The 26,415-nt window shown below is 39.5% G+C and overlaps 1 protein-coding gene across 2 annotated transcripts; it reads right to left on the bottom strand.

Moving 5' to 3' along the window:
* Positions 1–1,621: 1,621 nt before the first annotated feature.
* atp6v0a1a (ATPase H+ transporting V0 subunit a1a) lies at positions 1,622–23,947 on the bottom strand. 2 transcript variants are annotated; one of them, XM_084743545.1, is made up of 22 exons: positions 23,812–23,947; positions 21,195–21,359; positions 19,886–19,964; positions 19,584–19,681; positions 19,373–19,501; positions 18,295–18,377; positions 17,207–17,333; positions 16,981–17,063; positions 16,795–16,888; positions 14,003–14,215; positions 11,850–12,000; positions 10,785–10,924; positions 10,473–10,639; positions 10,269–10,359; positions 9,915–10,033; positions 9,137–9,353; positions 8,933–9,040; positions 8,730–8,837; positions 7,587–7,631; positions 6,960–7,077; positions 6,673–6,844; positions 1,622–2,763 (listed from the first exon to the last, which is right to left on the bottom strand). In XM_084743545.1, the coding sequence occupies exons 2-22, from the start codon at positions 21,309–21,311 to the stop codon at positions 2,670–2,672; spliced, it is 2,553 nt and encodes an 850-aa protein (XP_084599671.1). In that variant the 5' UTR covers positions 21,312–21,359; positions 23,812–23,947; the 3' UTR covers positions 1,622–2,669. The 2 variants fall into 2 exon arrangements, with proteins under 2 accessions (XP_084599671.1, XP_084599670.1); XM_084743544.1 differs by lacking the exon at positions 7,587–7,631.
* Positions 23,948–26,415: the final 2,468 nt, after the last annotated feature.

Consider the following 26,415-nt stretch of genomic DNA (forward strand, 5'->3'; position numbering starts at 1 on the left):
GGCAAATATAGTTTTTAAAAGCTATTTTACTGATCAATATTTGACATACAGTATAAAATATAGGTTCGGTTTATAAAATATGATGCAAAACCTGTTTATTGAGCACTTTCAGTCCTTCAGTAGTCTTATTTTCTTAAAAAGATCTGCCATTGCTCAAAGGAGATTCCATTTTTTTAATGCAGTTTGGCTTCTTTAAATATGTTGTAAGATGAGATTAATTTTTTGTGGGCAACTTTATTCTTTTTTTCAAGTTACATAATTATTTTTGAACATTTTTGTTGAGTGTTTTTCTTCATGCAATTAAGTTTTTCAGAGCTCAGTTATACATTTAAAGTACATTTTGGTCATGATGCTTGTGTATTTTTACCATTTACAGAGCCCATCAACAGAATACAGCCAAAATGAGATCATCTTATTGAGAACAAAAGTTCAGTTTGTATACAAACACCCGGAGGCATCTTTTAGCAGAGCAGTCGCAGGAGAATCACATGTCTCTGCAACACCAAACGTTTAACAGTTTAATCGACAAGTTATCCTCAGTAACACCATGTAAAAAGACAAATTAAATTCACCAAAATCCCTTTAAACATCCATGAGAAAATGTCTTAGCATGTAAGCACACAAACCAGCAGGTCACCTTTTTTTTTACTTATTGGGAACAAAAGATAGACTTGAATACAAATATCTACAGTCACCTTTAGCAGACCAGAAACTGTCACATGGCAGAGAGGAAGCTGCGACCTAAAATAGTTATACCCATAAAACCAAAGGTGAATAGGTTTTCTTTCTTTCTTTTTCCCTTTCAGGGTACAATCTTTCAACACAGCTCTTCTGTAACCCCGCTGTAAGATTACAAAACAAAAACAAAATTGAATAAGAGCTGCACCGAGACAATTTATTACCACAGCAGCTGTATTTTTAAAATAACTATAGAAGAAACCACAGGTGACGGTTCTGTTGAAGAGCTGTTTTAGCCAACACAAAAACTTAATTTTCAACCCTGTCTCATGCACATGCACACGCACACACACACACACACACACACACACACACACACACACACACACAGCTGTGTGAAAAATGACTATTACTGTTACTACTCACCCCACGCTAAATTCACCCCTTATAATATCATGGGACATAAGAGAATCTGCTGTCTAGTCATCAGTAAGTTGCATGGAAACATTCAAAATAACATCCAAAGAAAAACAAAGCCTGGCCACATCTGTGGAAAAAATACCAACAATAATAACGACAAAACAGAACAAAAAAATAAATCAATAAATCATCAACAAAAATAGAAGAAAACAACTCAGTTTCCACTGGGAAGGAGAGTGTTTGGTAGAAAGTGGATCGGAAACGGCTGACGAGACAAGATCCCTGGGATAAGTCTACAAAAAAATGAAAACTGTATGAGCATGCAGTCATTCTCATCAAAAGTATATCTATGCTTTTGTTGTTTTTTGAAACCTTAAGGCAGCACAGTAAACTGTTCCATTGCATGACAGCTCAGTACACAACAGGTCTCAGCACAGCACTGGGTCTTGGTGCAGGAACCCGTCTGTTGGTATTAAGTAAATAAAGGACGCGAGAGAGGAAATGAAGCAAAACCACAAGTTAATCCAGCTCTTTCCACTTTATTGACACACAGATGCAGAATTAATGTGGGTGTTAAATGATCTCCGAGGAATGAATTCTACTTGAACATGTCTGCTGTGCACTGCTCTTACTTCCCTTGTGTGAGGATATCATCTTACATTTACACAACTGAAATCGGCACAAGGAACAAAAACAGCATGACTGAAACTGTTCAGCCACTTTAGCATGTTGGATTGTTCCAGAACATCCACCTACAGATTCTCCTTCATACTCTCTGTGTGCCGTAGATCGATAGCAAACAGATCACTAAACACAAAGGGTACTTATGGCAATGTGAGAGCACGACGCAGAGTTTAACAGTCACTTCAACTCCATCTTCAAAGCACCACTGACATCCTGATGCGAGTTAAACTGTATTCCCTTTGGACCTTTATAGCTCTGTGTGTGAGGTCAGTATGCAGTGTAATAGACATGTAGGCATGTGCAAAGTGAGGGTGTGTGTGTGTGTTTTTGAAATCAAACAGATGAGACACTCTGTGCACAAGATGTTGATTGTTGCTGAAGAGTGAAATAGATAATCTGGATACAGCAATGTGGAGAGGAAAGTAAGACACGCTTCTGTCACTTTGTCAAAATAATCAGTCACGACATCTGCAGTTAACAGACCTTATTTACGATTGGCAGTGCAACACTGCCACATAGAAAAAAAATTGCAGGTTTTATAAAGGAAAAATTTGCATAAATAATATTAAACTAAATAAAACACAGGTAAAACAAAAAGGACTTCACTAAGACAAGACAAATAACAGATGCTATTTTTCTATGAATGAATTAATCGTAGATGCTCCAGATTTAGATACTGATTCTAAAAGGTGATGGGAAGTTTAAAACAAATGGCAGTTAAGACAGATAATCTTTTGGAGTGTCACTCTTGTAGATGTGGTAACACTCAGTAAAGTCAGAAACTGCATAACACACACAAAAAAACTATTCAACACCACACACGTTCTCAAGAGATGAGTGACATTAACAAGAAGAAGACGAAGAAGAAGAAGAGGAGCTGTCAGATTTCAGTCCTCAAACCTCCCGTCTAGGATGCTTTCGAAGGTGAAGGGGAGGAACTTGAAGCCCTGGCCCGAGTAAAACTTGTTCTGGAACTCCACCCTGTGTAGAAAACAAAAATAAAATAAAAAATATAGCCATGAGCATTGACAAGAAGTACACCCCCCACACAAACGGCTTCTTTGGAGGAAAGTAGGACTTGAACACACAGGGATTTGAACCCCTGACCTATGGATCTCCAGAAAAGGTGACACTGAGCATAACAGAACATGCTGTCAGTACAAAGTGCAGCAAGATACTCAACATCACTGTGGAATTAACGTCTGACTGATCTAAAGGTCATTACAAACAGTTTATATCGACCAAAATTGACGACGGGTTGAGGTGAGGCATTTCAGGAGAGGTTCAGGATTGTGCAAACTGATCAGATCAAAATTCCCTAATACATTACTTAAATCAACAAAGTCCAAAGATAATGTTGTCTGATGTTCAGGACTATCGGCCCAACGGTCTGGGAGGAGTTTGTGAGAAAAGGATTTTAACAAAATTGACAAAAAGTCAAAGAAGTTGACATCAGATGAACTGAAAGATTAAAACGGCAAAATAATTCTGAGTCTATGGCAAGCTGTTTAAGATAAGTGCAAAAACTGAAACTTTATCGTTACAGCTCCACCTTGAGGTCAATGAGTGTCATTTTGCCGGAGTTGTGGGTGAAATTTGAGCACCTGCCAGTGTCTGAGTTTTCACACTTTTAGCAGAAAAAAATAAGAAAGAAGGAGAAGAATAACCAGAACAAAAACAATGGAGAGCGACTCGGCTTGGAAAAACAGGGAGGCCAGGAAGCGTCTCAAACACTGATACAGTGATGAGACGCAGCGGTGGTGACGGCTGTCAGGGTGGGTAACGCTGAGCAGAGCGTTTGAGGCTGGTGACCCCTGCTCTTCATTCCACAGTCTGCACCCACCTGCACCCGCTCATGTCTACATCCCCGGTCCTGGATGCGGTCCTGGGGGCCAGACACCTAAGCTTCTTCCCTTCTGGAAAATGATCGGGGTCTATTTTTAAAAGGCCGATGCTAAATGACGGCTGGGTGACCTTTTAACTACGAATACCTGTCATTCCATAGTCTGTCTGCTGTGGGAAAGCAGATGAGGAGGGGATCGTTGTTTTAAAAAGACTACTGTACCTCACACTTGCAGAAACGCTCAGGAATAATTGGGGATGCAAGAGTGTGACAAAACATAATTTAAGCATTCATTGCCAAAGACAATTCATGCCAATTTTTTTTTGCACAAGACAATTTTACACAAACAAAAAAATACTGTACAGATCAGATTTATAATTTTAAAAAGGCCATTTTTTCCAAGCCATTTTTTCTTTGTTCTTTAATATCCACATAAATATTGTATCACAGACTTTTAATCATGGTATTATCGTACCTTGAGTTTTTGGTATCATTACGTCCCAGTGATCATCAGTGTTAAAATAAATTCCAGAAGCTTATTTTAATATCTGCAAGTCTCATCTGTGTTCAATCATTCCCAAAAACCACAGGCCACATTTGTCCTCAATACCAGAGATAGACTTGCATTCTTTTGAAATCATAAAACGTTGTCTTACTTTCTTAGCTGACCGATGCTGTCATTTCTCTACATACACCATCTTCTTCTTCTATATATATGCTGTATGATTGTGTAATATACCTTGTTCAGATTGCCAGCTCAGATCCATTTTTTGGCATATCTAGATTGTATCCAAATTGATTTCAGAAAGTCTTGCCAGCAAAAAACCCCCACATGAAATGCGATTTGTGCGAAGCGGATTCAAGCCACATTTGGAGATGGTTCGAAATGCCAAGCAGATTTCCACAGATGCATCTTAGGACACTGTGGCTGCTCAAATCGAATTTCAAAGTGTCTACTGCATCAATCACAATGCAACACATGACAATGAGCTCAAATCCACAGTGATGGAAGCACGTCAGGGAGGCTGAGCATTGCAGTGTATACTAGCCAGTTCTGCACCATGATTTGACATCGCAGTTGTTAGGAGGGCGAGATAATGGATCTCAATTTCTTATCATTCCAGGTTGGAAAGCTGCGTCACCAGCGTGCGTAACTATTGACACCTACATCACTACCACAGCAACCCACGCCAATACGCTGGTGACGTCTGGACACACAAATCCAGTCTGATCACTTGCAAATAACAGTCTGGACACTCTGTTTTAAATATCTAATTTGATAAACAAATCTGATTTGTCTGCAGGCAGAACAAAGCTCGTATTATACTTTATGCATCTGCGAGTGCATAAGGGTTCGCATGCCGTCATCTTCTTGATCAGAGAGTGTACACATTGGCTCTGTGCAGACATCAGTGTACCCTCAATTTGTTGTGACAGCACGGACTTTTCAGACGCCGATCTACTTGGACGCATGTGTAGAATGCATCCTGAAAGCCGACTCCAGAAAGAAGTACAAACAAAATAAACAGGCATCTGTGGCGTCCGCAGCTGTTTGTGTATTTGTCTGTTTGGGAAAATAATCCAGCCTTTAGTCTTCCATAGCTGAGGTCAACAGGGTATTATAAAGAAAATCTGTAGATAGATGAGCACCTAAAAATGGAAAGCCAAAAAGATTTTGCCAACCACCACTTTGGCAAACAGACCTTACATGTGATTTTGAGTGGTCACATGATGTCCTGATACTATAACTCACGTTTTATATAAGCTTCTCTTAATACAAAACAACACCTGATTGTCCCTGAAGGCCCTGTAGTTGAAGCTGAGTCACCCAGCATTCCTGTGCAAAGGATAATTATAGATAAGAGTGGTTGAGACAGAGGAATGAATACCCCGTAAATGTGCCACTGGATTATAACACCGCGATGACATTCAGCAAAGCCAGACAAAGACATTATTAATAAGGAGACAACAGAGGCTTTTCCAGGTCAGAATGAGGAGTTGTAGACGGTTCTGCAGACCACGCATGCAGCAAAAATGGAAAGCACAACACAGATTTAGAGCCAGACATGTTCCAGGCCACCGGCCAGGAAAGAGAGCGGGGGACACACCATTGTTGACTGGCAGACACACCCAGGTGCTGTGAATGTGTTGTTACATAATTTGTTGAGAATTTTAACTATGTAAAATAAATATAATAACCAGTCATACAGATCGTGTGAATCTGGTGTTTTGTTATGCGATGTTCAGCTACATTAACTCTGTTTAGAATATTTTCACTGACCTCTTTACCTGACCCATGTTTGACTTTAGTTTTTCTAATATTACCATTTACACCACGAGTATCAACTGAATCCCTTGAACTTCCTTTTCAATCCAAAGAAGCCCTAGTTCCTTAAGTTGAAAGAAAAAGGCTGAAATGGTCACCTCTTATATAAAATTTAAGACAGTTTCTGAAAAACCATAAAGCGAAAACCAGCCTGCAGGTGGAGCTATAGGTCTGTAGTTGACTAGTGTCAAATGACTGTAAACACCATAAAGTCTTCCTCTCCGCCCTTAAAATAGCACATCCAGTGTACAGGAACTTATCTATTTTTTATTTTATTTTACTGATTAATGCTCATCATTTATAAAACTTCTCAATGCTGGATGGGATGCTCAAAATTGTGAAGTAGATTATCAGATCAGAGGCTGAGTGGTTTTCTGTCAAATATGTAAAAGATGGGAGGGTAAAAACATTCATCTGTCCGTCCTCTTCTCAACTTATTTGTTGTTTGGTTCATGAATTTCAGAATATGGCAAAAAATACCGATCAGTTTCCAAAAGCCAATGAAAAAATTTGTTAATTGCAGCCCCACACTAACTGATTAATAAACTTATTGTTGCAGCTCTAAGCCATCGGTTCAAAAATTGTAGTATTAGCGCCCTTTCAAGCCACTAAAAACTTAACATAATAATCTACACAGATAAAAAACACATGAATGTTTAAATTAAGGAGGGAAAAGAAAGCAAACAAACAAAAGCAACAAACACACAATTACAGAACTTACCAGTGGAGTCGCAGTGCATGTAGGAAGGCTGACAGACCTTCCATAATGAGAAGAATGGCAACTGTGAGAATAGCGAAGAAGCAAAAGACTATGGCCAGAAGGAAGAAGCCTCCGAGGCTGCTGGAAGAAAGGCCGATGTGCATCACCATGGACCACAGCACCTCTGACAACTCTATGCATGGGACAAAGAAGAAAGGCGTTCAGCATGCATTTCATTTAAGTGTGGACGTCCATTTCTCTCCTTAAATTACTGTATTAATATATAGTCAAACTGTGATGTGACTTACGTGCATGAGCCAGACTGAGGGCCCACAGCCTCAGATAGGAAGCAGTGTTGGAGATGCAGCCTAGACAGTACTCTATGGTGTGAATCGCCTGATGCACGGCCACATCTGCAAAGTTAAACTGCGGGACAGAAACAGAACATTAAAAACATAACAGATGTCAGAAAACAACCTCTCTACGACAGGTCCTGAGGTCCACATAGGAGGAGTTTTGGTTCATTGTGTATCACGATCATTCAGGTAATTGATAGGAAAGCCATTTGCGACTGTAGATCATCAAAGCCCCCTAAATTAGAAAAAGAGGCACCGTCATCCTAGGACCTTGTAAACCCAAAGAATCAGCTGCCCCGCTGATGCCTCATGCACATCGCCATGACTGTACCGGCCCACTCATGCCCACTGCTTGGGGACACCCATGTTTCAACAAGTAGCTCCTGGAACACACACCGACCACACACCGACTAACACTTACATACACACAAACGGACACAGCGGGGAGCAGCAGGCAAGGGTTGACAGTGTACACAGACAACAAAGCGAGGGGAAGACAGAGACAGAAAAGCTGGACATGCACTTTGACAGGAGGGGATAGGTTGCAGGGTGGAGGTGCAGCGTGAGCTCCTGTCCTACCTCTTCCTCCTCGCGGGCCTTGACAGCAGGTGACAAAAGGCAACGCTTGGTTATTGACAACACACACGCACACAGATTGACAGATAGACAGACAGACATCAGTAAACAGAAAAGTAATGGGAGAAATCAGTTACTCACTTAAAAAGGAAAGAGGGCGGACCCAACTTTACAGGATGGCAACACTCAGCACACATTTTACAAGGTTTCTACATGTACAAATTTCCAGACTTCTCAGTAGATTTCTTAGACAATATTTAACACCCGAGTACAAATAGCTAGATGTTTATTATGTAAATAAATGATTTTAAAATCCTACTGTTCACATGTAGTCCCATGTTTAATTCTGATTACATATGCTGTTTTATTTGGGATTGTCAAGCCAGCCCTCTGAAAACTTGCATTTACACATTGTGACCGTTCAGTCCACATTCCTACTGTATGCACAAAGCTGGATGATGTTCCACAGCCATTAAGCTTTAGTTTCCTCACACAGAGATCACTGCATAACTCAAACAGGTTTAGACAAGCTTAGACAAACTACAGAACTAGTGTATTAGACATGCATGACAAGTGATGTGTTGTTTGTTGTGTTTATGTGGTTGTAATGTGTGTAGAGACTAATTTGGTTCAGTTATCAGGCACTTGGAGCAGAGCTGCGCTGCTCATTTTTGCTGCTCCAAATGCCATGAAAAGTTATTGTTAGAAATTCAGAATTTTATATTTTAGAAAACTGAGAGGGCCTGGAAACAAATATTTTTGCTTACTCTCTCTTCTTTTTTTCCATACTCATCCAGACCTGGAAATTAATAAAATTCTATACTTTTCCATACTAGCAGGAACTTTGCACAACAAACAACCTCACTTGTTTTTTCACATGAAGTTAGATTTATAGGCAGCTGCACACAAATCTCTCAGTAGCATTTACAATAATCTCGAGGCGGCGGTGAGGAGTTTGTTAAATCATTGAATAACCACTGGATAAATAATAATTAATCAATCCTTTTTTTTGCCACAGTGGAAGTGGAAACATGAGGTATTGGTTTCTGTTTCCATCTGTGGCTGAGTTACTGAATTATTCAAAAGTTGTGAGTAGATCCTATAACCCTGAGTTACTCCCCCTCCCTCACCAAATGTCTCTTTTACCTCAGCCTCCTCCTCAGAGTGCTGTGAGAGCTGGTCATGCTGGATAATTTCAGCCTCATCCTCAGTGGGCCCGTTGCCCACCCTGATTCCCCCAAAGTTCTGCGTGCCCTGAGACAGAAGATGGGTAAAATATCAAAATTAATGGGATAAAAATCACTTACTATGTTTATAACTGAGGTACAATGTGTTATGCTTCATCTTACCAGGTGTTTTCGCCACAAATACTGTCTCCGCAGAACGAGAGTTTTCACTATTAACATACAGGGAACACAAGCCAAGGCGATTACCACTAAGAGCGATTGGAGCCCCATCTACATATTGAGGGGAGAAGAGAGAAAGAAAAACATTAAAGGACAGTTACTTTGCTGTGGTTCATTTCATGACAAAAGGATGGATGGACATCTGACCTGTCCTCTGTAGAGAGGTTTGTTACTGGGGTCGTTGTAGTTGAAGAGGAACATGTTGATAAAGGCGATGAGGAGACTTGGAGCGTCCTTGGAGGTGCTTGCATCGTATGAGACCCACTTATAGAAGATCAGAATGACAAGGTAGCCAAACAGACTGGACATGAAGACAATCTCTGGGATGAACCCCAAGTAGATATTCAGCGGCTTCTTGAAATACCTGCAGACAACCACAAACAATCCAGGGTTCAACGTTAATGTTTTTTCACTTGCTTGGTCATACAAGTGCATCAGAAATGTACTTGCTTAAAGTCAGTTTTTACTTGCTTGTGTATGAATTGTTTTATTCATTAGTGGTTATTAAATAACAATACAGGCTAAAGTTAATTGTCAAGTTTAATCTAGGGCTGCAACGTCTGCAAATTGTCACAATCATGACAATCGTGTCCATCTCAGTTTTTTAAATCCGAGGTGATGTGTTTAAATGTCTCATTCTGTCAGACTAAAACCCAAAGATATTATTGGGTTTTGAATGTTATCCAGTTAAATATCATAATAAATTAAGAATCTCCATATCTGAGAGGCTGACAACAGCATTTTCTGCCCATGGCATGAAAAATTAATTAGTTTTTAGCCCAACATGAGATTTTACGTGTTCCTGGCAAGCGGGCAGTCCTTATCGTCAAGCCCTCCAATCACTTCGTCACCTCGGCAATCACGCACAAATTCAGAGAGAAAGAAAAACAACAAGAAATGCAAATATAAACAGAGAAAATCTCACAGGTGGTTGAAGAGACTGAGAGAGACTCCGAACAGCATGTGGATGACTCCCAGGATGACAGACATCTTCATCTTGAAGGAGTTCAGGAATGTCAGCTTGTTGGTGGCAATGTTCCATATCTGAGAGACAGTTACTGTTTGTTAATGTTCAACCACAATATACACAGTTATATCAGGAAGTTTATGTCAGCGCTACAGATAATAACCCTAACCCCTAACCCTAACCATTACTGATGAATTACTTTTAACTGATATATATTAATTCGCCAAGACGTGGCTTGAAAGCATGTACTGAGTAACAACTAGTTTCTACTTAGCAGAATAAAGAGAATACAGATTGCAAAGAAACACTCACTGGATCAATGCCAATCGGGTACGGCCCATTGAACACTCCATCTATTGTTGGGTCCAACTGCAAAACTCTACTGTCTCGCAGGGTTTCATCGCTGAGATGATGATAGATGATGATGATGTTGAAGACAAGAGCAGTGATCAGTTTTGTGACTTGAATCGCAGCACATCTACAGCGATTAACTGGCTAGTGATTAGTGACACTTACGTCCAGTTGCCCCCTATTCGTGAGTTGAACATGGGTCTGACACTCCAGCCAGAGCCAAACACGTTGAGTGACTTGGAGAAACAGTCGTTGTAAATGATCCCGGTGTAGACTGAGAAGATTCCCATTAACAGGATGATGTAACGCCCTGCAAACACCATGCTGAACATCTGCCACAAAACAATCAGTGAGAGAGAACTTCAGACCAAATGTGTTTCTCAAACAAGAAAAAAAACCCTGCACAGCTCTGGGGCTGGTGTAACACCAGTACGGATGGTGTAGGGCTGATGGAGATGGCTATGATGGAGTCCATACCTCGTTATCATTCTTTTGGGCTATCAGCCTGCTCTCTCTCAACACAAGGTACAGGGCAGCACAGGTCATGAGCGTCCCGTGGCCCAGGTCCCCAAACATAACCGCAAACAGGAAGGGGAAGGTGATGATGGTGTATGGCGCTGGAGACGGGGAGGTAGGGAGGCAGGCATCACATGTGGGGAGGGTGGTGTGGCAGGTGAAACAACATATGAGTGAAACATGTCATAATACACAGTGTGTTACAACAAGGATATAATGGATGATGATGCAGCATAGGCAAGTAGTTCAAACTACAGGCAGCTGGGTGGACAGACTTTTGCAAACAAAAAGTTTAAAGGGACAGTTCACCTCAGCATAAAAAAAATACATATTTTTGGAGAGTTTTGGAGATTTTGGCCGAAATACATTTGAAAAATTCAAAACAAAAAGTCTCTTCCAACAATCACAACCCATTCGCTCTTTCTAATATAAAGGGCCAACTCACACCAAAACAGTACAGATGGATAAAAAGCCCAACAGGTCAGAGGAACATTAAATCTTTTTAAATTTTGTAGTAAACTGTCCCTTTAAGGCTGGCAGTTGAGTTGCATAGTGTAAATCCCTCTGCAACACACTTGAAACAACTTTTTGAAAACAGTTTCATGCAACAAGCCAATCAAATCACTGGAATGCAGAATGTTTGATGTCATCATCTGACACATTATCAAACATTTCCAAACCAACCACTTATCACCAAAATGAACAAATTAATAAAACAGACGATGACCTTTTGGATGTTTTCAGAAGGAAATGATGTCACAGACTTCATGTGTGGTTGGTAACAATGTCATCAAACAAACATAAGTTAAGCAAAATTTGTTTACATTGCTGTTAACAGCTACAATTTCATACTAATGTCAGAAGGTTGGAACAAAGAGCCATCAGTGGAGGCTCATTGGACTAAAGAATCCATTTTGCAACCTGCAAGTAGTTGCATGAAAGTTTCATTGTGTGAAACCAGCCTCAGATACAGAGTGACATTGGTGGTTTTAGGGGTGTACAGAGAAAGGTGTGACACATGCTTACCTGGGTTAATCTCACGATAGCTGCCAATTCCATAGGCATCCACAATGTTCTGGAAGCCAGAGGTGAACTTGTTGGTCTTGTTATAGGTGGGTGGGGTCTGCTTGGTCTGCATCCTATTGAGGATGGAAGGCACAGTGGAGCCGCTCTTCTCCTAAATGTCATGTAGCACAAGACACACAACGCAATGACACAAGATTATCATACGTATTCATTTTCTTTCACGGACCAGCAATGAGGCAAAGAAAGAAGGCAAACAGGCCATTCAAGAGTTTGGAAGCAATGCAACCACCGTGGCACTTGCAATACTGTTTTCACATCAAAATTAGCACATATATGCAGCCCAACATTTCCTGATTTTGCTGCTTCATAATAAAGGGGTTCAGATAACAAAATAATGACTTTAACTGCAAAGAATTTCTAGGAATCAAAATGTTTATCCACAGATCATATGCTTGACTGAAGATGAGCACTTCATCAGTTAAATACACATCCTCGAGTGGGTGCAAACTCCACTCTGCCGCGAATCAAACTGAGTCAAGCTGAACAGCACATGTGTATGAAAATGGGGCAAGTCTTAGAAGGTAACAGTGGAGGTGACAAGCTTTCATTGATTCTGCTGAAAATGGGCTAGCTAACATTAGCATGTCCTCCCTGGTGTCACATCACTGTCGATCAGAGCTGAAGCTGATAAACACCCGTTACTACTGCAGGGTTATTTGACGCTGGAGTGAATGCAGATTGTACCCTTTGAGGACAAGAGCCAGACAATAGTGGGTATTAGTGGGTTTTTGTCTAGTGTAAAAGGGGCTTGAGCGATATTTTAAAATCCTACTAATCTAAGAATGAGCTCATGTGCAGAGAATGCTGAAAGCTAACTGTGCATAAATAAGAGGGATCCTGCTGCTTTCTAACTTTTTAGGATTGAGTGTCTCACAGCTCATCTCTGTTCTCATCCGTCTTCTTTAAAATCTGATTTTAATAAACTGGTAAAAGATTAGGACATCAGTTCATCTCCGCTGAGATCACGCAGCCTGTCAGGACAGCTTTGCAGAACGGTGGAAGTATTGCAGGAGTGCTTGAGATAAGATCTTGATACAGCACACCAAGGCTTCATGTTGCAAGACAAGCAGAAGAAAGACAGCTGAGAGATAAATTGAGTGTAGAGACAGTTCCATGTTTTACAGAGCCAAGTTTCTGTTGCTACACTGCACTCCTATAACATTATCAGTCTCACAATGAAAAAGATAAAAACTGAAACATTGGCAGAAATATCTTTTTTGTTTTGTTTTTTTAATTCCACACGTTCTTCTTTCTCAAAACTTGGCACCTATATTACCCACAATGCAACTCAACTGCCGACAGAGATTCAGAGATTCGGGTTTGTTATGCTAGTAGTGGCTAATGTAAGTTTTTTAGACTTGTAGTCTTCACTCTAGAGACGAAATGATCGCAATTTTCTTTTTCACTTTTGTAACTTTTCTTTGATAGAAAATTAAATAAATTAAATTGAACACTGACTATGAAACTTTTACATTTTGTCCAAAAGTGCTCCAGGTTACTGCCAGGCCTTATTATATTAAGATTATGTATAAGGGGAAGCAAGATATCATGTGATTTCATGGGGAACCTAATCTTATCTGATGTTACCCAGGAGCAAATGTAAACAAACCCGAGACAGGCGACGTGATGCGGCAGTTTGCCAAAGTAATCATTTGCAGTGAGAAAAAAACAAAAGCGGTAGTTAAAGGAGTCTGGATGAGAAAATGTTTGGGGAAACTGCCACACACTGAATCGGATATTGGCTTTGATCACTGCACTGTGTGCAACTCGCTAACTTAACTTGTCTTAAACTAAAAAAAACATAAAGAAACTTAACTGTATTGTACAACATCTTTCACTACACTGATATTTGAGTACACACAAAAGCTGGAGCATAAAACTGGTGGAACACCCTGTACGCACTGATGTAGTTTAGTCTTGTTGGTTTCAAACTGGTTCTGCAACATTCAATACATATCCAAGTACAATGACCTTGAACCAGAATCTACTTTCTAAGAATAACTGGGGTGGCATGTGTTACTGTGTCTGTAAAATATGAACTGGACCTACTAAATAGTGTATATTCTCCTTAAACATGGTGCTCAGTTACTCACCGTCCCCCTGCGCAGGGCAAACTGAATGGAGTCCAGGTCAGAGACGGGACACCACACCTCAGCGATCAGACACTTCTGAGTGACGTCGATGTTGCAGAGGTTGAGGGTGTGGTAGATGGCCTTCATCTTCCTCACCTTGATGAACCACACTCTGACCGTTTTGGCTGCAGCCTGCAGGACCCTCTGCCTGTGATCCTCAGTCTGGTTCAGCACCTGTGGGGGCAGACGAGAGCAGAGGTGGTCGTGGTCAGAATGAAACCTTTTACATGACTTTACTAGATGTGCTATTCATGATCTTATAATCACACTTGTTTGTAGTTCATTGTCAGTGCTACCTATATTTGCCAGCACACTCTTTAAAAAAAAAAGCAATTTAGAATCTAATTTAGGCTTTTCTGGTTAGATATTGACAGCTGTTAGAAGATGAACATATGTCTCCAGTTCTGGAACCAAAAAGTGACAAGACAAGTGTTGTGGGAGCCAACATCAATTGCTGCTGTTTTTGGTTCACCCTGTGCATTTCTAACTACCTGAGGATCTCAGGGAGGTTTAATATTTTTTCTCTTAATCAGAAATGATTAAGATGATGCCAGTTGTTCAAATATTAACCACAATACTATCGAAGGTGGATCTACATAAACCAGCATGTTCCAAGTTTTACAAATCATCAATCATTACGGTCACTACCTAATCAAGCCCTGAAAGGAACAGGAACAGAAAATCACAACAGCATCATCACTAAGATATTTGTTGAAAATAAAATGCTGAGCTTTGACAACTTAATTTTGTCTTTAATGTCTGTTTAGAGCATGAGATACTCCATAATGCTGCTCCTCCACTGTTAAAGAGCTTTGTTCTGAGTACACCAGCAGAGCCTCAAGGTCTGCTTCAAGCAGAGATTATAGTGTCCCTGAATGAGGCTCTGCTTTTGCATAATCTTCCTTTTCTTTTAAAGCCACTTAAAACCTGCACAGGCTTCCATATTTTCTCGAGAAGTCAAAAAAATGGATTTTAAGGAACTTAATACGTAATATTTTTGCTCAACTTTCTTATGAAATGTGTTATTGTGTGTGGCTGTGTGTGTGTGTTGAGATGATTATTTCCTTTAACCTGCCCAGGAACTGCAGCTGGAAATTAGCTAAGAAGCTAAATCTAGCACAAAGCATCTTTTCTCTGCAACTAATGTATTTTGCACACAGTCCCTGATATAAATAAACTTCATTAACTAAACCAAAGACATTTACCACTACAAATATATCTAAATGAAGTCCACATGAAATAAAAGAGAAGGTTATCATAACAAGAAAACATAAAAACAAACAGCAGCAGTGATTCAACATTCCTTGATCAACAGAAATAGTTTACATTCACTGCTGTGTTTAGTGAGCAGCAAGTCATATGTTAAAGATCAAAGTGTGGTCTGATACAAGATATTCCCAGGTATCCTGCTGTATGACTCATCCAGCCCCACGATCAGCAAATAGCAAGATATTTAAGCTCTGCGGTATCCACCCTACAGGCACAGTCTCGCCTCGAGAGGCGTGATGGCCCACATATCGCTGATTGGTGTCCAATTAGTTTTGACATTCTTCTTCATCCATGCCATTCTGTCATTTAACTTTAGTGACAAGCGTAACCACAAGCATCCACGATTTCAAGATTCAGATTCTCTGGTATGTAAGGCTGTGAGAGGATACAAATCGATCTGTCAAACAGGACACATGTCAAATATCAAGTATCTGTCTTGTCCAAGTCGTCTCTATAGCTGCAGCTGTCAATGATCCTATAACATCTGAGTACATGACACTTGAACAAATGTGATTTCTGTGATATGCGAGACTGTGTGACATGATGTAAAACACCCATATAGACAGGCAGATACAAGACAGTTCTTGCCTGCAAAGCTTAATTAGGAGGGATTCCCAGGGATCTACCTCACGCTAGATAAGTCACCAGGGAGGAATTCAACACTACATACACAATGACAACCGTGTAGTTTCTACGGAAAGATTCTCCTGCTGGAGGACAATAGAGGGTATGCATTTATGTCACTTTCTCACTGGGACACACGTCCTCAGTGACAAAACTTCCCGCAACAAGGCTGCCTTTAATGGGAGTGAGACAATTGATTATCTGCCTTTCCAAAGACGCTGACGTTTGACATTTGGCCAGGAGTTAGGTTTCCTGACATTTACATATACCGGATTTCATGCTGGGGAAATACACAAAGAAAAGAAGGCACACAAAAGGCATCGCTTGGTCGTAACATTACCTCAACATTACAGTAGACATGTATCAGCATGGAGACATTAGTCTCTACATCTTTCTAACGCATTTCTCTCGTGTTGCTCTTTCACATGACTAAGAAGTGTTAAAAAAAGATTATGTCAAATGATTCCATTAGGGGGTCCCCTGTCTATTTTCATTCTTGTCTTTTGTTGTGAAAAAAATTGAGAACCTCTGACCTATAAAGCAGCTACCATCTCTAACATCCTTCAAGTATTCATCTCTCACTCTCTTTCAGTCTATGATTTATCAGTGGTTAGTGAAGCCTAAATCAATTCAATTTATTACTTATAAAATATCTGGCTTGGAGATTTGGCAGGAGTTTGAAAAGCGGATGTGGTTACTGTATCTCAACTGTCTCCGTGGCTTATGAAATATCCTCTACAGTGACTTTCCAGTAGATTTCCTCCTGACCAGACAGAGAATAAGGGAACTAACCAGGTCAAGTGTGTTTTTGTGTTAATGACCAAACACTGCAAAGACATTTTTCCTGCAAGCGTATTTACCATTTGCAGGTCCTCAATGCGTGCATTCACTCCTGCCAGCATCTCTTTCCTCTCCTGGGGTGTTTCTGGACACGGGTACAAGGTTGCTCTGAACCTGAAGATAGATGAAAAATTACAGATAATGATATGTTGGAGAAGAACACTTTATTACAATTGTACTAATGTTGATAAGTCACTGTCACTTACCCCTCACAGATCTTCTTGACTCTATTCTTCAGCTGGTCTCCCTGGAAGAAGATGATGAAGACAGACTTGTGGACCTGGTCACCCTGTGGAAGCATCACACAGTTAGGATTGAAACAGATAATACATCTTCCCAGGAAATCATTAGAATTCTCTACTCAATTTATTGTAATACAGTAAGAATTAAGAGACTACTGAGGATTATTTTCACTTATTAAACAGTACTGACCGTAGTTGGGTCCTCCAGAGGATCTTCTATGTCTGCCTGCCTCAGGAAAACATTTCCTCTGCAAACCCTCCACAGCATCCTCTCGAATGTGGGAATACGTTCCCTGCCAATGACTCCAGCCACAAATCTACAACAGATGGAAAAATTCTGTCACCATTGTTGTTTGTTATATGTACAAAGCTTCTAAAAAAAATGCCCTTAAAAACTTTGACCAGTGAGTCAAAGAAACTTTAACAAAAGTTTTTGGATCTATATTCAATTGAATACAGTACAAAGACAAGACTGAGGAATTTTTCTGTTTTTAATAAATATACACTCATTTTGAATGTGGTACCAACAACACATTTCAAAAAAGTTTGTATAGGGGCACTCTGTTCGAGAACTGAGGACACTAACTGTTGAATTTTTGAAAGTGAAAGTCTTTCTCATTCTTGCTTGATATACGACTTCAGATGCTCAGCAGTCTGAGGTCTCTGCAGAATGTGTCTTGGTATTGTCTTGCTGAAATAAGCAGGGATATTCTTTAAAAAGATGTTGTCTGGATGGCAGCATAAGTTCCTCCAAAACCTGTTTGTACTGAATGGAATATACATAATTTGCAAATCACTACATTCCGTTTTTATTTACGTTTTACACAATGTCCCAACTTTTCTGGAATTGGGGTTGAATGTTTTGAAGTCTTGGTGATAACAGATGGAGCAGACTTTATGTGAATAATAAGCAACCTTACTTTTTGCTCAACAAAACACCAAATGAAAGATAAATTACCTCTGCTACATTACATTCAGTGAAACAACATTGTTGAGACTGTCTTCACGATATAGGACAGCTTGGCCATGTACTGTCTCTCTGTTCTTTGGTTCCTTCTTCGGAAAAAGCTGATCAAGGTGACAACACTGACTGAAATGCCTACACTAATAGGAATTAGATTTGTGAATGTTTATGTGACCTTTGTTGCCTGCCTAAGCTGGGCAGCCTGAGCTAAAGTGTCTGGATTCAGACACAGAAGGCGGAAGTGCACAGATTGGAAATCTCCAAGAAAATCTTAATCCTTCTGAATCTGGGGAAGACTACAAAAACAGACTCACCCCAGTCTGAGAGGAGCTCCTCGGTTTGGCTCATTTGGGTCCATGAGGGTGGACGACTCTTCCAGCAAACTGGGATCCTCCATCTGTATAAGAGTAAGTTAACAATTCATCAGCTACAATGGCTCATAATCATTATCAGAGCTGCATTACTAAAAATACATACTTATGACCACTGCTGTTTCAGACATTTTACTTATATGAATGTTAAGATGTGGACAGGACAAAGACAGAAGAGCCAGTTAATGATTGAACAGCTATTTACATGTTTGGCTAAGACTCACCTCATTTAACCCCACAACAACTTGTAAAAGATTACTTAAATGTTGTTTGTGAAGGCAATGAAGTGGAATTGATGTTGGGGAATGGCAGGCAGTAAAGGTTTAGCTCCAGTAAATCAACCATATACACAGAACTAAATCTGTGTCAAGTATTTTACAACGGTGGAAATGGTCAAAGGCCATGTGAGCGACTATAACTGATTACGAATGACACACCTTTCGCCAAATCAAGCAGCAATAAGTGCTCTGTTGTGTATGTGAACGAGGGAGAGCAAGCTCAGCTGGAGTTTTCTGGATGCCTGTCTTACTACCAACAAGACTCCATTAACATACTGGTCAATTTAAACGTAATAAACATCTATTCCTTCTAAAAGATTATTCATGATTTCTCACGGCTCATAAACAAACACTCACTCACTCGGTGAACATTCGGCATTAATTTGAACTTTGGGCAAACAATAACACAGGTTACGGACCAGAATAGAAATTATACAAGGAGGACACTGTGGCTGTAGAGTTGTGGTAAGAGAAACAAGTACTTAATATCTCTGAATACATATCATGGTCATTTTGTGATTTATTACAGGAAATATTACAGATTGCTCCCTTTAATCAATTCTACTTTTGTTTTTAAAATTATCCATCAGCATATACAGAAGACTTAATTTCTTTCTCAAGCTATACAACCATGGTGATAAACAATTATAAGTCCCACTTCTCTTTCAGGCCACCACAACGTTGTAAAATAAAAAGACCTGACCACACGATTTTGCAAGCTCTGTGTGCACAGTCAAGCTGACCTCATCAAAAAACTGCTGCGTGCGGCGCAGAATGTGCTTGAGCTCAGTCAGTTCCAGGAAGTTCTTCTTTAGGGCCTCTTGGTTGGTGTTTATTTCCTTCAGCTCATTCTCAAGCTTCTCGAATGTGGCCTATGGGGAGACGTACAGAAGGTTCAGTGGATGGACGTAGTAGATGATAGAGCTCACAGTTTAATAAAGACAGAGCAAATACCTCCAGGTCGATCATGTCCCTTGGGAAGGGGACTTCAGGGTTCTCTCCTGTGTCAACTATTGGGATGTTGGCCTTCTTTATTTCTTTCTCAACAAATCCTGCAAGATAGAGGTAACAAGGTAAAAGGATGTGTATATGACGTCACCCCTCCAGATTAGCATAGAGAGAGCTGAGTTTACAAAAATTAAATTAAAAAGGTGTTGTGTTTCAGGAGCCTGAGTGACAGAACTGTTCATTTCCATCCAGCCCTCCTGTAAAGGCAGAAGCAGAATATATTTAAAAATATATTTAAGTTCACTCACTCAGTTTGCGATCCATCTCCTCACATCGTCGCACTTCATTGACAAATTTTCGTTGAAACACATTCACATCAGGATTTAGCTGCAAGAAAAAAAGAAAAAGAAAATAAGTGAGGCTCAAACGACAGAACACTGACTGACATGTTTACAAAGACACAGGACTCACAATAATTTTGTCCATATTGAGCAATATTAATTTTATCATGAGAAACAATGTGACAAAGCTGCCAACTTAAAATGTATCCTAATAATGACTGAAGGCTAAAGAAACCAGATGATTCATTAGTTAAACTTAAGAATATAGTTTATTAACATAAAAAAAAAACATTTAACTGTGCCAACAGGGCTTCATTTAGGATATATTTTGCACTCCACCTTAAACTCGTCACTTTTGACTCGTCACCCAAACCACTTGTGTTACTTTTTTGTCAAACATAACAGAGTAACAAGGTCTGTATGGCTGCATAAAATGAGTTACTGTGAGCAGAGTGGCCTTGCTTGTTCAACAGGTGATAAATTTATCATACTTTTCCCCTTTTGTTTGACTTACAGATTGTGAGCATTGTTGCTGCTGACTCCAGTAAAATATATCCTACAATCTGTTTCATTGCCTGCAGTATGTGCTCTGCTCACAGGCTGTTAGATCTATTCATATCAATTAAGAAATGTTCAAAGTTTATCATCTAGAGACATACATTTTATCACAATACTGTCACAAGATCATTTTATCGCCCAGCCTTAAAAAAAAGACTTGCCTTTAAAAAGGAAAGGATAAAAACTATGCATCTGTAACATTTGTACAAACAGCAACCTCTGCAGTTCTGATATTAATCATTTTATTAAACCCTTACTCAAATTTTGGATCTCTATCCATTGGCTACCCTGTTATTAAAAAGCTCTTTTGAATCTATCAATAAACTCTTTTTAACAAGTGTAAAAAAAACAAAAGCTCCTTATCTATATCATCATTTGACAATACATGTATTTTAAATGGGTGGAGGGTGTCAAGACAATAATTAGATGGACTGACTAAGATCCCACTGCTGATGCACAGACCTACTCTGTTACAGCCCATCATATACTCGAGCACAAAGCTTCCCTCAAGCTGGTCAGGAATGGGCTTTCTCATGCGTGGAATGAGGGGTCAGCTGTAAGCACATGATGACCACGATGCAGAAGTCACGCACTTTTTCAACAATGTCACTGATGCTGATGCTTTACACAACAGGTACCGGTTTTGGAGAGCAACTTTCAGTTCGTAGGAAATACAGCAATCGTGATTCAGAGGACAACAGGATGGGAGTGGACTTACATCACGAAACTGCACCATCCCGATCTCTCCCAGTTCACTGACACAACAGTAGGCAGCTTCCGACTGGAGGAAGAGCTGAGCCAGCGTCATCTCTTCGCTTCTGAAGAGTTCCCCCATGTTGCTGAAGGATTAGAGTGCTCAGCACCCTTAAATCAACCAGAACCTCTAGAAAATTAACATTGATATCATCCATTAGTGACACTCAAACATCAGCAAACTTGATTTTCAGTTTTAGACACATTGTAGACTGCAATATCAGAGACAAAGTCTAGCAAAATATGAAGGATTTGAGAAGTTCCACATTCAACACGTTTGTCCGCATAACACACTAATGTCAAAACCTCTAATGAGGGAGGCCTGTATCAGTTGTGTGTTAGTTTAGCAGATGTGTGAGAAGCTGGCATGTGACGAGACATGAAAAGAGAAAAGAAAAAGCTTGCCCCCATGCTGATCTCATGATCAGCGCAGGAATGCAGTTATGCTGAAAACCAGTTTTCTCCCCTCATCATTTGATCATTTGATCAAACTAATGTCCAGCATAGCAGGTTATGAACAGGTCACATCCAGACTCTAAGGACACTCGGACTTGTTCCTGAAAACATGAAGCCTATTTCTGGACAGCATTGACAGCAGACATTGTTATTTTCTCATTACTGTGAGCTGCTAAATCTATTTTCTGGTATTGCACTAATGCTTGTTACTATTCTCTGTATCATTTATTTAGATAAGGAAATATAGGGTGGGGTAGGTCCATGGGAGGTGTTCTTAATATAAAGATGTCCAAAGAAATGTCTTACAATCTTCTTGTTATAACAAAATGTTGGACACAAATACTAATTTTCAGAAAAGAAAATTTGTTTTATCATTACAATAGAGGAAACCTTTATTGCAGATGTAAAGCACAGGTAATAGTGTTGGATTCTGTGATGTTTGTCATTTAATGATACAGGTGAAGACCTTCTTTCTCAAAGAAAAGCCATTTCCCAAGGCTTTACATATATTAATATATGTAAAGGTTCTTTACCTTACTAATATATTTAATTATATTACTCAGGTAAAGAAAAAATTAACATAATGATATGGTGGTTCAGTAAGTTCACTGCAAATTTTTGTCCTGGAACAAGCTTATCTAGTAGTACATGTATAGTACATGGTTATACATAGACAACATACATGGATCATGCATACTCATATGCTTGCATACACTTGCCCATGCACGAACGTTATTGTGCAAACATTACATATACATACACTTACACTATCTATATAAGTATTCTAACATGTATTAAAATGTAATACATGTGTATGTGTTGCACTGAAGATTTAAGATTGTGTAAATACTAACCTGCTTCAGGACTTTTATCAGGAAAATAAAAAAAACAATCTGTAGTACTGCTCACATTCTCAATCAGGGCAGGTTATGTTGTTGCAAATCTGTATATTAATCTGATTCCAAGTTTCATGGCTTAAAGTATATATGAAATTGGACATTTGTTCTAAATTTAATAATCTTTCAAGGTTTGTAGCCTTGATTGCTCATTTATATTGTCAACAGTCGTATAGTCAGTGGTTTTCTTTTTAAACTCAGACATCTGACAGACACAATCTTTTATATCTCTTTTTTTGTGTGGCCAACTTTTATCATTTGTATAATTAAAAATGCATTTAGACGTTTCCATATCATCTTAGAACTAGGTCTTTCTCCTTATTACAGTGCCAGCACATTTATTATTATACAACATCATAAGTTAGAGTTTAAAGGTGGACATTCTCTGAGAATATCTTGCAGCTAAGCAGCATAATAACGTCCTACTGTAAAACGACCACACAGGGTTTATCTGTGGATTACAAGGTAGCATGTGACCTGTAGCTCTTGTAAGCCTCGGCACTCCCACTGCATCAACACAAAGGGCAAATGAAGCGATTTAACACATAAAAATTGGTTTGCGTAACACCATGAAACCCGACAAGAACACACAGTTTAAACATCTCCCATTTACCTAACTAATCGATTAATACACCAAAGAGATGAAGTAACTAGTTTTGCGTCCTCCTCTGACTACTGCAGCTTCACCTGTCAAAACTGATAACAGATAACAGCTAATGGCTGCTAACAAACCAACTTAACGTGAAATTGTCACAGCAATTGGAGCATCAATCGATCAAAACTATTTAAAAAAAATCAAAATACTTTAGCCAATAACAGTCATATTGTTGGCTAAATTGTTGACGTTAGCGATTAAATATTAACTATAACGTTAACGTTAGTTGACGGGAGCTAATCACATTAGTAGGCGTCATGGTAGTTAAAGTGTAACTTTAATATTACAAATAATGTATACAGACGAATATTAAGTAACTATAGAGATGTTTAACTCATATTTCATTCTGAAATCGTTGTTAGTTAACGTTGGTTAACTTAGACAACAGTTAACCGAGCTCAGTTTAGAGCTAACAAGATAACTTAGCTAACGCTAACTAAGCGCACCTGTTGTTCAGTATCTGAACCGTTTTAGTATTAGCCCACAATAATAACATCAACGCTAGAGTGGTTTCAACCATTTAAAGTTTCAGCAACCTCATAATTAATCGACAGTTTTAAAGTCAGTGCGCTTACTGTTTTGGTGGAGATATCTGTCTCCTCTCCTGCTCCCTTCTTCGTTTCCTCTTTGCTGTTCGTCAGGAGGACTGAAGCTCAGGAGTTAAAGCCGATTCTTCTTCGGCTGCTGCTTTGACGTTTTACGGCAGTTGGCGTTCTTTACGTTACATTACTGCCTCCTACTGGTTAGTCGTGTAATTACTCCAGGACTGCAGTATTCAGAAAACCAGAAATTCAGTGTACCCGAGTCCTTGTTCAGCACCCCTGCTTTGTTAAATTTTATAGTTTAATTTAGTCTTTATATTTTAAATTTTGATTTCCAAATTTTCACTAGTTTTAAAAATCTTTCATGATTTTTTTTATTTCTACTTTGGCTAAGTTGTACAAACTGAGTTTGTCATTGTACTTAATTCATGTTATTTTAAAGACAAAAACATCTCATAGGCTTTACCATGATCTCTTTCACTGTATTCCACAAATCCAAATATAGCTTGTTCTGAGAACCTTTTTTTTTTTTTTTTATTTCTGCATAGTTTGAACGTTTTATTTTGAAAGTCTACGCTGGAGGTGTTGCTGCTTTGACATGAGATCGATAATGAATGGACAACATAGACACTAAAGGAAGACATGATATGAGATCGATGTAAAAGATATAATACGTGAATATCTGTCTATATAAATATGGATAATATGCTGACAATGCTGGATGATCAAGTGTTTCATGCCCTCCAGTGGTCACTATGTGTAAATGCAGAGCTGGCCGGCCTTACACGCACACTACGCAAGTTGCGTAGGGCCCCGAGAGGTACGCGTGGGCCCCACCTCCACCTTGTGTCAAAGAGGGCGTCAGTGTCAGCTACTCAGATGAGAGGATGAAGCAGAACTAAAGACAAAATCCCACCACCAGAGTGAACAGTCATCAGGTAAACTTGTGTTTCCTCCTCTTAAAGTTTGATATCCTTCATTCACAGTAACGTTAAGTTGATGCACGTCTGTTGGTCTGATGTTAAACAACATGCACACTCGTCAACATGCAGCTAATCTGTAGCTTGGAAAAGTTAACCGCTTTGCGCGTGAGCATGCGTTCATATGCGCGTGCACACTTTCCCGCAGCCTCTGTGGAGACCAGTCTGTCTGTCCAGACAGGACATGATGTTACTCCTCCAGAACAGGACTGCAAAAAGTGTTCAGATCCTTTACTTAAGCAAAAGTGCTAATATCACACTGTAAAAATACTTTCAGTACAAGTGAAAGTATCGAAATATTATCAGATAAATGTACTTAAAGTGAAAGTGTTCATGTTGCAGTAAAATGTTCCCTGTCAGTGTTCTAACAAAGCTGTCTCAAAATACATTATATTTAACTGTACGTTTACTATAAATGTGTACCTTGGACATATTAGGTTACACAATTTACACACAAAGTTTGGGTGAGAGGACACTTTTATTTCAAGATGTTTCCGATTCTGAATTTGAACCAGTTTGATAGAAAGGCCCCATATATTAAACCTGAATTAGGAAAAAGAATCAAACATGCATACAGTGCTGCCTATAAAGCCTGCAAACAAATATAATCTGCTTTATGCCCTGTTAAAAACAACAAAAAGTTTTTGTACAGGCACATGTCAGGCAACGTTGGCTATATGCCCGGCCAGGCTATAATATTGATGATATTATCGATATCGCCAATATCGTGATGATAATGTCAGTGATCAGATCCATAATTTTCATACCATCAACAATAAATCTAAGACTAATGTCTGCAGCATTGCTTAGTTTACGATAATTCCCTTTGTTTTGTTTTGTTTTTAATTTTCATTGATTAAAAGTTTTTGCTTTAGTCTAATTTCAACTAAATGAACTGTTGAACTTACCGTCTTTCAGAAACAAGACCCCTCCACCCCCCAACAAATATGTACGATATTTTGTGGTGCAATCAACATGTCTTCTGCAAAAATAAATTTATATCTTTCTAGGATTAACATGACCAAGGTGATACTGTGCAATCTCAGGTCAAAGGGACAATTATGACGACCTGGCTTAAAGGTATATTATTCAACCTATCCTTGTCCTTTCAATAATCATTTATGACCCACTTGAAGTGTGTGGTGGTGTCTGTATCTGCAGAGAACCTGCTGTTTCCTTATTTTCTTATTATTTTGCTGTGCTCAAGATGCTTTACCAACCCAAAACATCTGTATTTGACATCCACAGAATGAGACTCAACAATCAACTATCTTTCTGGTGCATTTAGGGACAGCTCAGACAAATCCTACTGCTTCTACCTTTAAAGTGCAGAATTGCCCGACAGCAGATACACACACACTCCCATTGGCCTTTGACATGCAAAATTTTATTGATTGTTTCTGCGTTTTTTTTAAAATGAATAATAGATGATAGTAACCACGATTTCAGAGACTGTGAACCTAAATTTTAATGTTTAAGCGGTCTGGACCTTTCCCTGTGTGAGAGGAGTGTGTCCCGTCCTGTCACCGTGAGAGGTGGAGTCTGGAGATTTGCTGCTGCCCTGTGGGGACAGAATGGGGTGGAGTCCCAGCAGCGGAGGGGAGCCGGGGGGCGGGGGCCGGGTGTAAGAAGGGAAAAGTTTGACTGGGTGGTTTCA

The sequence above is a fragment of the Lutjanus erythropterus genome, chromosome 19 (genome assembly GCF_056507025.1).
Source record: "Lutjanus erythropterus isolate fLutEry1 chromosome 19, fLutEry1.hap2, whole genome shotgun sequence".
Taxonomy (NCBI): Eukaryota; Metazoa; Chordata; class Actinopteri; order Lutjaniformes; family Lutjanidae; genus Lutjanus; species Lutjanus erythropterus.

Coding starts and splice junctions, on each gene's coding strand:
- atp6v0a1a (XM_084743545.1), bottom strand. CDS start 21,311: ATGGGGGAACTCTTCAGAAGCGAAGAGATGACGCTGGCTCAGCTCTTC. Junction 12,001..14,002: donor TTGCCCTGCGCAGGGGGACG/GTGAGTAACTGA, acceptor CATGACATTTAG/GAGAAGAGCGGCTCCACTGT. Junction 8,838..8,932: donor ATTTGTGGCGAAAACACCTG/GTAAGATGAAGC, acceptor CTTCTGTCTCAG/GGCACGCAGAACTTTGGGGG.